The sequence below is a fragment of the Epinephelus moara genome, chromosome 3 (genome assembly GCF_006386435.1).
Source record: "Epinephelus moara isolate mb chromosome 3, YSFRI_EMoa_1.0, whole genome shotgun sequence".
In the NCBI taxonomy this organism is placed as follows: domain Eukaryota; kingdom Metazoa; phylum Chordata; class Actinopteri; order Perciformes; family Serranidae; genus Epinephelus; species Epinephelus moara.
In genome coordinates this window covers 34,206,826-34,223,307 of record NC_065508.1, presented here as the reverse complement: position 1 = coordinate 34,223,307, position 16,482 = coordinate 34,206,826, and the positions used below count along the sequence as shown (strand labels likewise).

General features: G+C 43.2%; 1 protein-coding gene across 3 annotated transcripts in view; it reads right to left on the bottom strand.

Moving 5' to 3' along the window:
• LOC126387699 (uncharacterized) overlaps positions 1-16,482 on the bottom strand; it is a 29,475-nt gene that overhangs the window by 4,352 nt on the left and 8,641 nt on the right. For 2 of the 3 annotated variants that reach the window (XM_050040316.1, XM_050040317.1), the window contains 17 exons: positions 15,057-15,113; positions 14,606-14,825; positions 14,255-14,488; positions 13,968-14,123; positions 13,594-13,878; positions 10,114-12,710; positions 9,869-9,995; positions 8,047-8,152; positions 7,045-7,250; positions 5,243-5,409; positions 5,085-5,153; positions 4,846-4,994; positions 4,636-4,750; positions 4,352-4,539; positions 3,085-3,226; positions 2,874-3,000; positions 2,606-2,776 (listed from right to left, as the gene is read on the bottom strand). In XM_050040316.1, coding sequence (XP_049896273.1) covers positions 2,606-2,776; positions 2,874-3,000; positions 3,085-3,226; positions 4,352-4,539; positions 4,636-4,750; positions 4,846-4,994; positions 5,085-5,153; positions 5,243-5,409; positions 7,045-7,250; positions 8,047-8,152; positions 9,869-9,995; positions 10,114-12,710; positions 13,594-13,878; positions 13,968-14,123; positions 14,255-14,488; positions 14,606-14,825; positions 15,057-15,113 — 5,116 coding nt within the window. Of the gene's footprint in view, positions 1-2,605; positions 2,777-2,873; positions 3,001-3,084; positions 3,227-4,351; positions 4,540-4,635; positions 4,751-4,845; positions 4,995-5,084; positions 5,154-5,242; positions 5,421-7,044; positions 7,251-8,046; positions 8,153-9,868; positions 9,996-10,113; positions 12,711-13,593; positions 13,879-13,967; positions 14,124-14,254; positions 14,489-14,605; positions 14,826-15,056; positions 15,114-16,482 lie in introns of those variants that run through there. The other variant, XR_007569703.1, reaches the window with a different exon arrangement.

Here is a 16,482-nt window from a genome sequence, read left to right as displayed (position 1 = left end):
TGCTCCACCACAGCAAACATTTAGTTTAGATTTCATACCGCTTCGTGAAAGGTAGGTTATGGTTGTCTGAAAATGCAGCTGTGAGCAGAGGCTCAGGCCGTCTTGTATTGTATTGTTAAAGGACGAAATGTAGTGTCTTGAATTGAAATCGTTGCTGTTTGGAAACACACTCTCAAGTCTTAGATCTCATAAAAGGATAGTTCACTTTTTTTCAAGTCTGCCGTAAAAAAGGACTCTCATGCCTCTTCTATATATACACTGAGACAGTCTGCTGTTATCAGTACTGGCGGAAAAGTAATCCCTTCCTATTGAGATTCTAATGTAAGTGGTGTCAGCACAAAAAAACAGTCTGAATTAACACCAAGAATGAATTCCATACTGAAAAGACTGTAACTTTGGAACACAAGCACTTGATGTGTTTACCTGAGATCGCTGAAGCTTTATGGTAGCTTCAGCTGACCTTTAGGATTCATTTGGGTACTATAGATTTTGTCCCCCGTCACTTCCATTAGAATTAGATCTCTTCTCCACCACTATTAACAGGAGGCATTATTACACTGCCCAAAACTGTTTCAATCTGCTTTAAGGTAGACTTAAAACATGTCAACCTATCCTTAACAAAACTTATCTAAAGGCACAATAACTTTAAATGAAAAACAATCCCTGCTTGCAGCTGAACAAAGTCATAATAATGTCAGCTGGGACAACAAATTAACATATGGGTATTCACTGTAGTAGATCGCCAATTGCAAGCAAACTTCAAGACCCTTAAAGCTGATTTTCTTTTTTTATACTGACATGACTTGAACCAATGGGTTACTTGGAAGAGGAAGTCAAATGTTATGGCTCAGTTTGGAAAAAGTCAACAGCAATATAAAGTACAAACAAATTCTAAATAGTGGAGTAAAACAAGCAAAATCACTGTTCTTTAACTCATCTGAGTTTTTGGCATATCTAGTTTTTCATTGTGCTTGCAGCCCTTCACCTTTACACTGTAGAAAAGCAACAATATATGTATAAGGTAATATATAATCCTTTTTGTACCAAGAAGCCCCTACTGTAGTGTGCACTTTTAGGTGATGCTCAAGGTGGTGCAGTTAAACACACGTTGAGCGTCGCCTCACTCCCTGCCTCTGAAACTACTTTGCCGTGAAGAGAGTGGATGGATCTACTGTAGCAGCTCAAATTCAGCCAGTGCTAACCCGTTAAGCGGTCATACACATGGCATGTTTTTTGCGCCCTCAAATTCAATATTTTCAATGTAGATGTGTGGCAGGTACGCCTAAATGCCAGCTGTAAGTGCTTTGCATCTGCTCTTATAAACAGCACCTGGAAAACTTTCAGGTAAACAGGCGATGATACAGTGCTTGTTAAGGTTGCTTGGCAACCTCAGACACAACCTGCTGCCATGCTCTTGAAAGCTGGAACAAAAAAGGCACAGGAGTAGCACCCAGCGCCTGACCTCGCATTTCCCAGGCAGTTAAATGGCCCCTAAACCAGTTCCACGATCACAGTGCAATGCAGGGTCTAACCTATGTAACAGCAGCAACAGAAAGTTTGTTGATCTGGCAGGGAGTCAGGGTTTGTACTGGCTGAATTCAAGTTGCTCCAGAACTAGTGTCTGCTCTTCTCCTAGCTAAGTAGTTTTACAGGAGGAAGTGAGGGGGAGGGACTACGGGGTGCAGTACGGTCTGTCTCTGAAAAATATGACAGCTTGGAAAATAGCAATATGAAGCACTGAATTTGACAAATTTGAATTTCTGCATTTTTATGGGTCCCACTGCTTTTCTTGCAAAGTCAGGACCTATGAAGCCACTCCCCCCCAAAAAGAGTCCACAGCTCCACATACAGGGGTATTGCAACATTGGAGAAAAGCCAACAGAGGGCCCTGGGCTGTGTGCAAGAAATCCACCAACTTTCTGCCCTCCCTCTGGTTCTGTGGAGGAGCTGAGCACAGCATGGGTCAGTGGGGATTGCTGGAGGCTTCTTAGGGGCTGTATGATAGAGCCAGGCGGATGGGAGACTAGCCAGGGCCCTTGGAACATGTTGGAGGCAAGTTCAAGGGTGTGTGGACAATGGAGGACAGCTGAGAGCAGGCACTTGGCTGCGGGCAAGGAACCCTGAGACCTCCTGCCCTGTGTCGGGTTCTCTAACATGTCCTGTAGGCCCTGGCTCTCCTTTTACCTGCTATTACTGCCTCTCCAGCCCTGGTTAAAGCCTCTAACTCGCCCCACTGCTCCAGGCTGTGCTCTGCTCGTCCACCAGAGAACCAAGAGATCTTTTTGCAATTGAATCCTTAGTTCTTTATATGCATGCAATGATTATATTTAAAAAAACGTACTGGTGTAAAATGTTTTCAAGGCTGCAGTGTTCATAATTGAATACTTCATGCAATATTGATGTCAGCTGTCAGGTGGTGCCATTAAGTAAGTCAAATGAGAACGGTAGCACTCAATATGGGCGGTTTCAAATGTTTGACTCCACCCACATTGAGTGCCGCCCTAAATTGCACACTGCAGTGAGGGGTACTTGTGCGTGCCTGGTCTAGCCTCAGACCCTTTCTCAAAAGTACTGTTGGTTTACAAGATTAGAAAGTGAGACTGACCAGTGTGAAGGTGTCGTACGTTCTCATCAGCTCCTCCATCCGATACTGTTCCAGCACCACTACTCCAACTAGTGTTGGGTTCTTAGCTCGGGCACAGTCCTCACAGTGCACCACGTAGCACTTCTTACTGCTGTTCTCACTGGTCACAAACAGCAGGTCAAACACCTCCACCTGCACACACATAGTGTTCACATGTCTGTAAGTTATCACCACTTACACATATTTTTCTGTATGGACAGACAGCGAGGCCAGGGGAAGAGGGACTCACGTCACACTCGTTGCAGTAATAGGCTGGCTCGTCCTTCACACGACTCTGGTAACAGATCTTCTTCCCTGCAGCCACCAGCTGGTCTCTCAGAATCTGGATGTGCTTGATGGACTGCATCAGGCAGTGTCTGAAGGAGACAGAGGAAGAGTTAGTGAAAGATGTAAACAAACACACACAAACACATGGGGACACGCATGAAGAGACATCTCACTTGATCATCTTGTAGGTATCCTGGTCAGTGATCTTGATGGTGCGAGCCACATTCCAGGAAACATGGATCATGGGAACTATTGACTTAACTTTCTTCACCTCGTTCCACTCATAGCGCTCCAGGGCGAGTTGATATTGGTACGCTGGGTGAGAAAAAAACACAAACAGTGGTGAGCCTGAGAGCAGGCAAATTAAACAGCGTGTTTAAGTTGTAATTTGACACAAAGAACAACACCTGACTGGGGATACTTTGCTGATTTTCAACCAGCTTTGTGTCATAACAATGGTGGTAGTATGTGTAAATGAGCTATGTTAATTTAAACTTCCCTTCATCTTCCCAGTGCCCAGATCTCACTGCTCATTTGTGTCCTTTGGCACATTTTCACTGGCTCTAGCTAGGGCTGTTGCTCGAACTACAAATTGTACTTCTGCATTTTTGTATGCCCGCCACCACAGACCCAAGGATTATGAGAGAGAATAAAGAGAGCATAACCCCTCTCTCTCGATTTACTTTCTCTCTTAAACTGAGATCAAACAGTAAAACTAGGCAGTGCTGGTCAAATATAAACCAAGATTCTGTTACTGCATTACCTAAACTGTCTTCAGAAACATATTTTAGTTCACTGTTTGAAAAAATGTATCCACTGATTAACAGACATCTCTTGTGCAATGTGATTAGGCATATGGGGAAAAAGTCTTTTGGGGCCCAATGGCATCACGTGATGGACCTGGAAGTTTTAGTTACAATGTTAAGCCACTATGTCAAATTGGCTTCAAAGTCTGGCGCACTTCCTGGGGACCCAACTGAACTACCAGACCATTTATTAGAGAAGGGTCTGGATGCTTGCTAACTACTCACTTCACTACACAACACAGTCACGTTACTACAAGACAGCCCTCCAGACATCTTTACCTAACCCTAACCATAGTGTGTCTGCAGCCACATCTAGAACTACTTGGTACCAGCCCGCCGCCACAGTGTCATTGGATGGGCAACGCGTATTAAATCACCCACCAGTGGGAGCGTTTTTGGTCCACTGCGGCACAGTGCATTCTGATAGTTGTAGGTTTTCTACCTCTTGAGTAAAAGCAAATGCCACAGCCTTTATCCTCTGTTTTCTCTTGTTATATAGCCCCAATTTCAGAAGTGTTTGTGCCTTTTTACTGCATAGACAGCCAGTTTTATGAAAAGACCATCTTTCCAGCAGTGAAATACTTCTTTAAGCTTTGAGCTATTTTCTCATTTTTTGGTCCTCGTTATAACTTACAGTTGAGTGGTCCTACATTCCAGGCGATGTTGTTGCACCAGCCCACCGCCTGGACCCAGTGCACAGTCCCCGCATTAATCCACACCAGGTCTCCTGGCCTCTGAATGAAGCGGTACACAGGAATGTTGGAGCTGTACAGGTCTTCCAGGACCGGCCACCAGGACCCTGTAAGGTAGTCAACTCCATGCCTGGGGGAGACAATTTGCAACAATGCAATTTAGGATGCACAGATCTTGTGGCTGATTGCTACATCTGTTGTTAAATCTAACAGCCTCTTCACTCACTTCTCACAAAAGGTGTTGATAGCCCCCCAGTAGTGCTCATGGACAGCGAACCACTCACAGTCACCAGGCCCGATATTGATGTTGACTGAGCAGAAATTGTTGTTCTCTTGATGACCTGATGAAAGGTGCAGACAGTCAGTTTAGTCTTTAACTTGAAACATCAATCAGAGATTTACTTGTGCTTAATTGTGTTGTCAGACAAACACTGACCTGGCGTGCGGCTGCCTGGCACCTTCATGTAGAGCTGGACGGTGTTCATGCCCAGGATGGTGTGACCGACGTGACTAAGCATGTTGTTGCTGGATTCCACTCGCATGAAAGCTGGCAGCTTCAGCAGCTCTTGCAGCTGGGGCTTCCACCTTGTAAAAACACACAGCAGGTAATGTGATACAACAAGGACCCTCAGTGAGCTCAGTTTAATTGGGCAGAATTTGACCACACAATCTCACCTTTTAGGGTCGGAGAGATCAATATTGGTCCCAAATTTAATGATCTTCCCGCATGATTTCTGCTCTGAGCTGTGGAAAATGAACAAAGTCTGAGTTAAGTATTGTTAACACAGCAACAGTGAATTCTTCATACAAACAGATGCAAGTTTTGTGCTAACCTGTTGGCATGAAAAGGCTGGCCTTTGCTGAAGTTGGTAGCAGGATTGGCTTTAATCGAGGCAGGACTGCCTTTACCGGATAATGCCAGAGCAGCTTTTGTGGCGGCTGATGTGTCTGAAGACTTGGGGTGCTCTCCTTCCTCTTCATTCTCGCTCTCCTTCTCCTCCTGCAACACATCTACATGAGCTCAGCTGACAGGTTGGCTAACAGTTTGAATACATACACTGGTCACTGTCAAGTTTAACCTTGGACAAAGATTATGTGAAATATATTATTATTTACCTGCAGCATGTGTGCACTTCATTAGTTCATATACTTAACAGCTAACCAACAAAGACATTACTTTGGCAGTTTAAATACAAAGACAAGAGTGCTTCCTTTGCTATTCTATGGAAACAGTTTGAAATGAGCAGAACTGTGGTGCAAAGGGCTGAACTAACTGTGAGACTATATGTGTCAATTATAGTAACTGTACTGTGTGTGCTTTTCTCTATTGCTGCAACTACTGGACAGAATTGATTGCCATTTTCTGAAAATGGTTCCCAGTGACAACCTGGCAACTGTTCTCTCAATCCCCGTACTGTATGTTGTGCTCTTTAATATAACAGTTAGTCCCGACTGAGCATTCTGAGTGGACAGGAGGCGTTCTATGAGTGCTGATATACAATATAACAGCACTGGGACCTTTGCTATGCATGTAACACTCCGCTTTACAGGAGTTCTGAGACATTAATTATGTTAAGTAGCTGACATTAAGGGTTTTAATTTTACACTGCAAAATGAAGTATATTACCGCAAATAACATTTGAGTTAAATAACGAATGGTCAGAGGGATGGAAAGACGCCTGAATAATGAGAATAGTGCCCAGTGCCCAGTCTTGTGTTTTTCAGGTGGTTAAAGATGCAGCAAGTGTACGAACTGGTTGCTAAATACATGAAGACATACACATGTAGCCTACATGATACAGAGTAGCCGGTCTGTGGTAAAGTGTAGACCCACACAAAATAGTGAGCTAGCGTGCAAGAGTGTTTTGTGTGTTCCTTGGCAACAGTCCAGTCCCGGTCCAGTCGCCGCACTATTTGTGTTGGCAGAGCCAAATAAATAATCAGATAAACAAACAAATCATAACCTGTTGCTGCTTTTTACTGCTGATAAATGGTAGCTTGAAGACAGCTCGTAACAGCTTGTAGAGCATTAAAAAAAAGTATAAAGTATAAAAGCAATATCACACTCAAGGTCATGCTGTTGTACTAAATATCAGCATGGCTTTGATTATCTTCATCCGACCAAATCATAGCCGTCCTCAGACAGAAATAATGACAAAATATTTGACAAAGTTAGATGCTAAAAAACAATATGAGAGGCCGTCAAGGTGGATTTGACAAACATGGAGATATTAAATGGGAGCATATTAAAGTCTCCAGTAGGTGATGTTACATTGCTGGTGCAATGGCGGATCAAACTAAACAGAGACGGATGAAGGGCAGACTATCTGTTAATGACATGTACAACAGGTACGGACCTCTCATTTAATTTGTACCTAGTATAGCAGAAAATTCTGAGTACGAAAAAATTGTGGAGTGACACAAATTCTCTTGTACTTCTCTTGCACTTGCCACTTAACAAATCTGTTCGTATGTGTGGTTCTTGAATGGTGAAGGCCCAGTTTTTGATTCAATTTTAAAGATAGTTGCAATACAGGCTGATGTAAGTCAATTAATATTGCCTTTAATCATATCCATATCCACTAAACAATAAACCATCTGTGTACACGTGTTTGCCATGAGGGAAAATGTCTACCTGTAGACTCTCCTGGAAGCTGGAGGCCTGGTACTGGGCGTATTTGGCAATGGTGGTGTGTGAGCGGCTGCTCTCGCAGGGCCATGTCTGTGCCGAACCACTGGGATCCCAGTTCTCATCAGCGGGCTGCTGAACCTGAGTCCTCACTTCCACTGCATGCTCTGCATTGGCTTCCACCAGGGATTTGGTGGAAAACAGGCCAAGGTCTCACATTGGGAAATGAAAGCAGAAAGAAGAGATAATTATTACATGAATACAAATTTAAAAACACTTGTTAATTCTTTTAATTTTTGGATTATTTTTTATTTTAGGTTTCTCAAGGCATTGGGATTTTTAAACCCCTTCAAATAGTTGTAATTCCACTTATGTTGCGTTAGTTAATTTACTTTCTGACTCTAAACTTTACTTACTTCATACAACTAAGGAGATGTAGGTATAGAAATTTGTGTATCTATACCGAACGATTGTAAAACATACACTGAAATATGCAAAAACATTCAAAGCAACGATATTTGATAGTACAGTACCTAGTACAGCTGACCAGTGGCCCAGCCATCATGTCATGGTTGAGCATACCTGGTCTGCATTCACATATGGATTATAAGACACAAGTGTGACTATGAGGATGTGGCACTGTATTTACAGATTGTTCTCACAATGACTGTGAAAAATGAAGCATCTATACAAGGTGGAGAAAGAGCAGGCGAGCCTATTATAGAAATGACTCCAAATTTCTCATGTCTAAAATGCCAAGTGTAAAATATCTACTCCGTGTAAAATAAACCCCACAGTGCCCCCTTCCCTATCAGTGTTTTCTCTTTCTCTGCTTCTTGCATGACAATTTTCACGAAACAATGAACAAAAGGCCCTAATTAATGGCAATGTGTTACTAATGACCAAAAACTCATTTAGTGTGAATGGAATCTGATCAGCTCTGTTGGGCTCAATACAGTAACTGGAGTGGGGTCAATTAGCTGTAATAAGTGTGATGTGTAAAGTTACTCAGACGAAGGGAGCCAGCAAGGCCTCTGATGACAGTAACTGCATTTTTGGGATCAGTGCAGAACTGTAGTAGAACTGGAGAGAAGGCGTCCCTCTTGCTTTCCAACTGCAGAGGGAATGCAGAATCACATAACGTTTGAACAACGGAATACATTTGTGCTGAAAACAAATAATAAATACTGACAGTAGGTAGGTAACGTGTACAGTAGATCTCTTGAAATAAGGTTAATAAATAATTTGAGAGATTTCAAATAATGCACTGAATGTACTGTAATGGCTGTACTCAGGCAGAGTGGTGCTTTGAGCTAAATACTAAATGCTAACGTCAGCATGCTAACATGCTCACAATGACAATGCTGACGTTATATGTTTTATAATGTTCACCATCTTCATCAGACCTTGTTGTGAGCACTTTCATATAGGAACTAGTTTCTTTCCACTGAACTACAACCGCTAACCACATCAGCACTCAGAAGGAAACATGCCTCTACTGCTAGCTCCACTGAGCTAGCTAATATTACAGCTCAGTCGAGGAGGACGCCATTATTGTTTACATCTCTGTCATGAGCACGAGCCTTACGTCAATGAGTAGATGCACGCTTCCTTCTGTGTGGCAATATGGCTGATGGTTGTACTTCAGTGGAAATAAAATAGCTCCAAAATGAAACTGCTCAATACAGTCTGTGGATTATTCTGAGTAACTGGGTCAGAAAGAGACATTGCTATTGAGTTTTTCAAATCTTTTTTTTTTTTTTTTGTTGGTGCTTTAAGCCCCACAAGCTGAGTGCCATCCAGTTACATTATATTTGAGAGAAGTCAGACATCTCTACGGTCGGAATCTCAAACACCCTACAACTCACACCAAAACAGTTAAGAGTTTAAGAGTGATAAACAGCACTACAGGTACGAGGAAAAGTATGTATTTTTGATTTGGGGGTCAACTGTCCCTTTAAATGTTGCATGTGTTAGTCTGTATGTGTGTATTAGTGTGAAGCAGGGTGTGATGAATGCAAAAATGTGCACTTTTATGACTCCTTTTATGGCACTTATAAGTACAGCTGAGGCTGACAGGAATGCCATGTGTCAAGTTTTGCGAGCTTTTAGTCATAAAAGGTTCAGCTAATTAAACGTGTTGCAGCAGATGAAAAATCAAGGGATCACCGAGGTCCTTACAATTCATCTTGAGGGGAACATGAATGTCTGTACAAAATTTTCTGCCAATTTATCAGACGGACATTGAGATATTTCAATTTGGAGCAGTGTGATGGATGACCTACAGGTTGATGTTTCTATCCCTAGAACCATGGCAATAGCCAAGACAATCACCAGAGTAAATTTTTGCATTGTAAGTTTCTGCAGACCACAAATATGCTACATTTGTACGTTGCTATGTAGAGGACATGTTAAAACTTTACGTTTTATTTATATTTCAACAATACTGTGGTTAACTTGGTCATGATTTGGAAAAGATTCTGTCTTGGCTTAAAATACTCGCTTTTGGTGGCATAATGTCGGCAGCAGACGCAGTCTTGAACACTGGTCTGTAGATGACATGCCTCCACCATCCCCTCCAACTCCTGATGACCAAGTGAGCAGCTCGTATATTCCAACATTTTTAGAAACGTTGATGTGATACAAATGAAATGTACAGCAATGTACAAATTTAATGGATCTGTGGATTGCAGAAACGTACAATGCCAGCATTTTCTTCTGGGCCTGGTTTGCCCCAGCGTGGCTAAAAACATAGTTTTAGGATTCAGTACCTGATGATATTTCTCAGTGGGCTGGATCATATTGACTATTCTAATTTGTGCGGACTCACGTAGATGCTTGGCGTAGGAGGGTTAAGCCTCTCTCGAGGAATTGGGATCTCTGTGGCAATGTTCGGTTTAACAGAAAAGGCAGGCAGCAGGAACGACTCCTTGAATTTCCCCTTCACCCTCGTCCCCCTGGAAAAGATGACAGAGCAATAAAAGATAAAACTCATGAAGAGGAACAATTTAGATGGAGAACCAAAACAGTTTAATGACACGCCCAGACTAGTAGTATCGTTGTCAGAGCACTCACTTGCAAGATCTGACCACTTGAGCACCTGTGTTGTCGATACTGATCTTGGATAGAGGGATTCTTTGCTCCTCCACCTCTGATATGTTGAATGTTTGTCTTCCAGCACTCTCCACTTTAATCAAAAGGATCTTCAGTTCCTTAGACAAGCCCATGGACAATGCTTTCAGTTTCAGCGGATCAACTGGGGGTGATGAGCAGGGAGGCTTACTTGCTGGTGTAGACACACATAACTTGGATGTATTGATTGTTACAGTGGGCGCTGAGCTTGAGGTCTTGGAATTTGTGTTTCCGGCTGCTGAGGATATCTTATGTTCTAATTCACTGACATCTTCCTTCTTCTCCATTGTTATCTTTACCTCAGCATTCCCTAGATCTGCAGTTTCTTTACGGATGTGTTTGCCACGTGGGGTTTGATTTCCCTGAGGAATCTGGCCCTTCGTACTATCGTTGAAAGGTTTGGGTGACTTCCTGGAGATGACGTGCAATGAGGATGAAACATCCCTTTCTTCCAAATCCCCTTTGTTTTTAGAACAGATGACACTGCCTTTTTCTGCCCTTATCTTAATTTTGATCTCTCCCTCTCTCCCTCCATCCTTAGCCTTTTGTTTTCTCTTTCTGTCTGTCCCTATGCTTGCTGTCTCTTCGCTGTGTCCTCTCTCCTCCTTGGTAGAGACAGTAATGAGGCTGGTGAAAGTGGCTGTATGTGTTGTGGTCACTCTCAGCTTTGCACTCAGTGACCCATCCAAAAATGGTGACTCTGTCCTCTCAGGAAGGATCTCCATATTCTTACCCACTTGGTTCTCTTTTATGTCGTTCTCAACTTCGTCCGGATTCTCCTGTGCCAGGGTGTCTGTGACAGGCTCCTTCAGATGAGTTGGACTGGGGGATGTCAAAAGTGTGTCTGAGGTAGTGTGAGGTGATGACTGATTACCAGGTTTGGAGGATGCTGCAGGGTCTGATTTGGGAGAGAAATCCTGATGCTCATGAATTTCTGGCCCCAATTCAAGAGAAGAAGAGTACTTTACTCCTCTGGTGGTGCCAGCAGGAGGCCCCCCAAATGGACCGCCTCGACATGTGATCCTTTGGCCCCCAAGAAAGGTGGCAAGGCTCTTGAAGACGTCGTCCAAACCGGTTTTACGGTGGCGAAGCTCTCGGAGAGGAGAGCCAGTTTTTCCATTGCTTTCCAACTCTTCTTCCTTTTCTTCCTCCACAACTTGTTCTGTTGCAAGAGGCAGATTGCAGAGTTCAGATGCACCATTGTGTGAATAATCAGCCAGTGCGCCTTCACAAGGCTCCTTTTTCATATCATCAATGCTCTCGCTGTCGACAGGAGGAGGAGAAAAGCACTGGGTGGGGCTGGGCTGGAGGACAGGTCTACTTATCACTCCTTTTTCTAGCTCCTCTTCATCTTCTCCCACAGATGATACTGGAGAGCCCTGCCAGCTGAGAACAGGAGGAGTATTTGCAAGGTTGTCTCCCATTTCTCTCAAATTTCCCATCACAGCCACAGGTTGTAGATCTGGGGCATTGAGAACCCCTCCCTGCCCCCCTTCTTTGCTATAGATGGGCTGCTGTAAGCTAATAGAACATGCTCTACTGAGAGGGGCTAAGGCTTTAAATAAAACAGAGGGGAGTGTGTCATCGGGCTTGGCTTTTGGATGTTCATCTGATTGGGATGACACGATGGTGGGCCTTCTGCTGGTCTGGTGAGGGCTGGTGTTCCTGGGAAGAGACTGTACTAGCTCTTCCCTGACACGGAGTCTGGAAGGACTGCTGTTCTTCTTGGGCATTTTGTGATTTTCAGATTTCGAGGATGGCTGCAATGAGGTGCAGCCGGGACGAGGAGTGTTTGTGGATGGCCTGTGTGTCCTCTCCGCTCGTTCGCCCCTGTCTCTGTGCTTGTGTTTGTGTGGTGACTGGTCTTGATTCTCTGCAAACAGAGTTGTACTCATTCTGGCTTCTCCTGAAGAGTTCAAAGTAGGGATGGAAGTAAATGTTTCATTTTCAGTTACTCTTTTTTTCAAACCTAACTTCCTTTCCCTCTTTGCTGCTTTATCCCTCTTCCTTTTCTTCTCGGCCAACTTTTTTTCCTCTTTTTTCTTCCGCCTCTTTCTCTCATCACCCTTTCTGTTTGCCTTCTGAACTTCTCCCTTTCTCTCTCTCTCCTTTTTCACCACCTTATCAGTTTTTTTGTGTTCCTCCATTTCCTTCTCAGGCTTGTTTGCTCTTGACCTGCTGTGGGGAGACTGTCGTGAGCAGAAGGGCTGTGAGATCTTTCTATATTTGATATCCGAAAACCTTGATTTTGAACCAGCGTGAGATGTGAGAGACAAAGGTCTTGGGGTGTGATTAGGGCTTCCCTGGAGTTTCTGCTGTCCACTGAGGCCAGGGCTGCACTGATGAATGATTGATGGATCTTTTCTGCCACTGGCTGCTGTGTATGAAGAGGGACTGGAAGGAGCACGTGGACTGCTGGCAGTAGAACCTCCATCTTTAGGACTGCAGAGGAGGGACGAGTAGGGAGGAGAGTCTGCACCAGATGACTTGGAGTGGGCTCGATCTCTTGAAGTGTCCCTTTGATGAGTGCGCTGAGGTTCCTGCAGAGTTAGCATTACAACTGTTTAGACTTTTGCTCAGGGATAGGACGCTCAATTACATGTACTGTTACACTGACATTGATAAAAATAATAATAGTAGCAACTTAGGCTTGGCATAAACAGCTTTTAAGTTTTTTATCTCCATATACACTGTACTAAAATTTAAATGCAACACTTTTATTTTTTGCTCTGAGAACCGCACTCAATAGATACATCTCTCTCAAACTTTGTTCACAAATTTGTTAAAATCTGTGTCAGTGAGCACTTTCTCCTTCTCCAACATACGTAATCCATCCACCTGACAGGTGTGGTATATCAAGATGCTGAATAAGCATTGCTGCACAGGTGTGCCTTTGAATGGTCACAATAGCCACTTTTACACTGTCTGTTCAAGGCGGGAATATTGCTACGTTATGCAGCCTCACCATTAAGAATATAAGGCACAACCACGGAATGGGGGGGGTACATCCAGACTGGCTGGACGTACAGCCAAATTCTCAGAAATGACATTAGAGATATCATTATGGTAGCGAAAGGAACATTCAGTTCATGGACAACTGCTCTAGTGGACATTTCGGCAGTCAGCATGCCAATGTTATGTTCCCTCAAAACTTGTGACATCTGTGGCATTGTATAGTGTAATCAAACTGCACATTTTAGAGTGGCCTTTTATTGTGACCATCCCGAGGCACACCTGTGTAGTAATGATGCTGTGACAAATTTGTGAACAAAATTTGAGAGCAGTAAGTCTTTTGTCTGCATAAAATAGTTCTCTGATCTACAAATTTTTGTTCAGTGCACTTGATTATTTAGGCCGTATTGATTTGGATACAGAATATCACACACTCATCATATTTATGCTATTTAAATGTTTGCTTCTTACTGTGCTTTGTTTGTGGTGATGGCTCCGTGAGTCCTTTTCCTCATGAGAGTGTAGCGGAAGGTTGTGCTGTAGGGCCCTAGGATGGCCTGTGTGCCGTTGATTGTGGTAATGATGGTTTTGGTGGCTGTAAGGCACACGGGTGTGGTCTGCTGGTGAAGACGAGATTTTCCGGTCGACCTTCCCCCTGCTTCCATGATGCTGCGGTCTGCTGCCACAACTCTGGTTTAGAGCCGCTAGGTGACTGTTACTGAAGCCATGTCCTCCAGCTCGCAGTTTAGAGGTCTCCTACAAATGTCAGAACCAGGGATGGAAATCAACGGTGATCCAAATGTTTGTTCAGATTAATTATTTTAGTGCTGATTATAGAAGCTCACCTGTTGCTGTGTTGTTGAGGTCCTGTGGTCAGAGTGGTGGCAATGACCCGCCCTGTCATTAAGAGGCTTCCAGTCGTCTTGGTTGCAGCGGTGGTGGCGAGGTGGTGATTGGGCGTGGGCAAGTAAAGGTAAATGCCTTGATCCAGGATGAGATGACTGAACAGAGAAGCAGAAACATCCTGTCACACTAGATGGGATTTTACCAACGGGTGGTGCTATTGCACAGAAATGAAGGGCCAGATAAACAGGCTGTACCTAACAAAGGAATCAGAGTCAACAAACTTTACCTGATCAGGGCCAGAGTCTCTTCTTCTCTTGGCTAGACACTCTTCCCTAGGGGGTGGAGGTGGACTGTGCTGGTGCAGTTGGTCCCGCCGCTGGTGGAGGGCTGACCGTTTCCAGGCCCCTGGTCTGTTGTTTATCATTCTGTCAGGAAAGCTCCTGCGGTAGTCTGAGGGGGCCCATCTCTCCGGCGGGGACTGGAGGTCTCTGTTGTTGCGATGCAGTCGTGGACCCCCACGCTAACAGACAAAAAAGAGAAAAAAGGACATAAAGAATCAAATGATGACACACCTCTAGTTCCATCAACAATATGAACTCCTTTGGAAGTAACATTGCTTCAGATCAGCAGGTCTCACCACAGAGCTGCTGACATTGTTGTCCCAGTTTCCATAGCGCTCCCCTGGTCCTGTTAGATAGCCGTTGTTGGTGCCAGCTCGGTTGTGGAATGAGCGTGTGGAGTTGTGGTGCCAGTTCTGGGCCTCAAACGGCTGCTCTTTACTATCCCAGAGACGTAGAGGCTGTCTGTGCCCCTTAGAGATCCCCTTATCCTGGACATGGTTGACTGTTCTCTCCCCCCTGAGAAACAGACCAACTGAACTAAGCAACAACTATCGAGAACTGTTCAAAACAATGATGCCATAGCATGACAGGCACAAATTGGACTTTACACACCAAGTAAATATTCATATCCCTGATGGAATCAGAACTAGCAAAGCTGGCTATCCAACTGATTTAAAAATCTGAAAATAAAGAAAATAAATTCCGGTGCTATAAGTTGCAAAATGATATTTCTACTGTTTTACTCACCTATTATAAAGACGATTTGATGGTGGATGATGTGATTGATTGCGCCCTCCTTGGCATCTGTTGTGACAAAAACATACAGAAACTCTATAGTGTCTCAAGGCTATGATGCAGCTGAGAGTTTAAAACATACAGCCCATAAGAGCATATGGCTACAAGTCAGGTTAAACCAGGTGAACCAGACTTCTCTTTGCCACTGTTTGCTTTATATGTGCACACTTCCCTTAAATGTCATGGTAATCTGTGTTGATGATTACAGCACGTATAAATGAGATGTTACTTCAGGAGCATTTCTTATTAGTGGTGTTCATTTTATTTCTTATGAGGTAAAAACAGCCTCTTTTGTAGCAATTAACTTAGTTATTTGCATAGCTGGATATTAAAGCGTTTTTGGTTGAAGGATCACATAACCCCATGCAGACTATTATATTGTCATTGTTACCATATCAAACACATTTAACAACAGTAAAACTAAATCAAAACATCTGCTTACAAACTCTCACACAACCCGTGCAGTATAATCCAAGGTGATGCCCTGTGGCCCAAAAAACACCGTTTCCTATTGACTTACAATAGACGAAAAACTGTCTGTAAATCAGTGGATAATTTTTTTTTGAGGATTACAACCTGTGCAAAATAACTAATTTCCCTTTTTTTTTTAGTTATTTCCATTTTATAAGGGGCAGTTGAACCATTTTGGCTTCATGTGCCACTGAGCCACTTTCATAGAAATGAACAGGAATCTAGTTCTCTTTATTCATCCATTGTTTTCATTACTAAGGTTTTAGCCAATATGCATGTGCCTGGGAAGTACTGAGGGTATGACTGGATAAATAAGACTTGGATTACACTGCACGAGCTGTGTGAGACTTTGTACATGGATGTTTTGATTTAGTTTTGCTGTTGTTAATGTGGACCCCGTTTACTTCAATTCATTAGGAACGCTCAGCTTTTTTGGATTCTCTGTTCACTGTGCAGGCAAGTGCAAGTTTTCCCCATGAATTCAAGATAACATGTATTAAGTTTTTTATGTACGAATGATCATTTTGTGGATGAAGTATTCCTTTAAAATCAAAACATGCTTAGTGAAGTCTTGAATTTGACCTTGAAAGGAGGATTGTGACTTTATTTTTCAGCTGGATTGGATTACTTTTTGGTACTGTTTTTTGAACATTACATTTTTAAGTGCAAGTTGCTCAGGACAAAACCTGTCAGTGCCATATTTTTTAAATATAATTTATTATTTACAGTTTAGTGTTTGTGTCACACCTCTTTATCAGAGCCACAATTATTACTATTGCCAAACCACATAGCTGCAGACACAATCATATTCATCAGAGCCACGCTCAGCTGCTGCAGCTGAATAGTCAGATTGAGGCTTCTCTCAGCTGAAGAACTTATAGTTTCATTCAGCAGAGTCTTTCTTGTT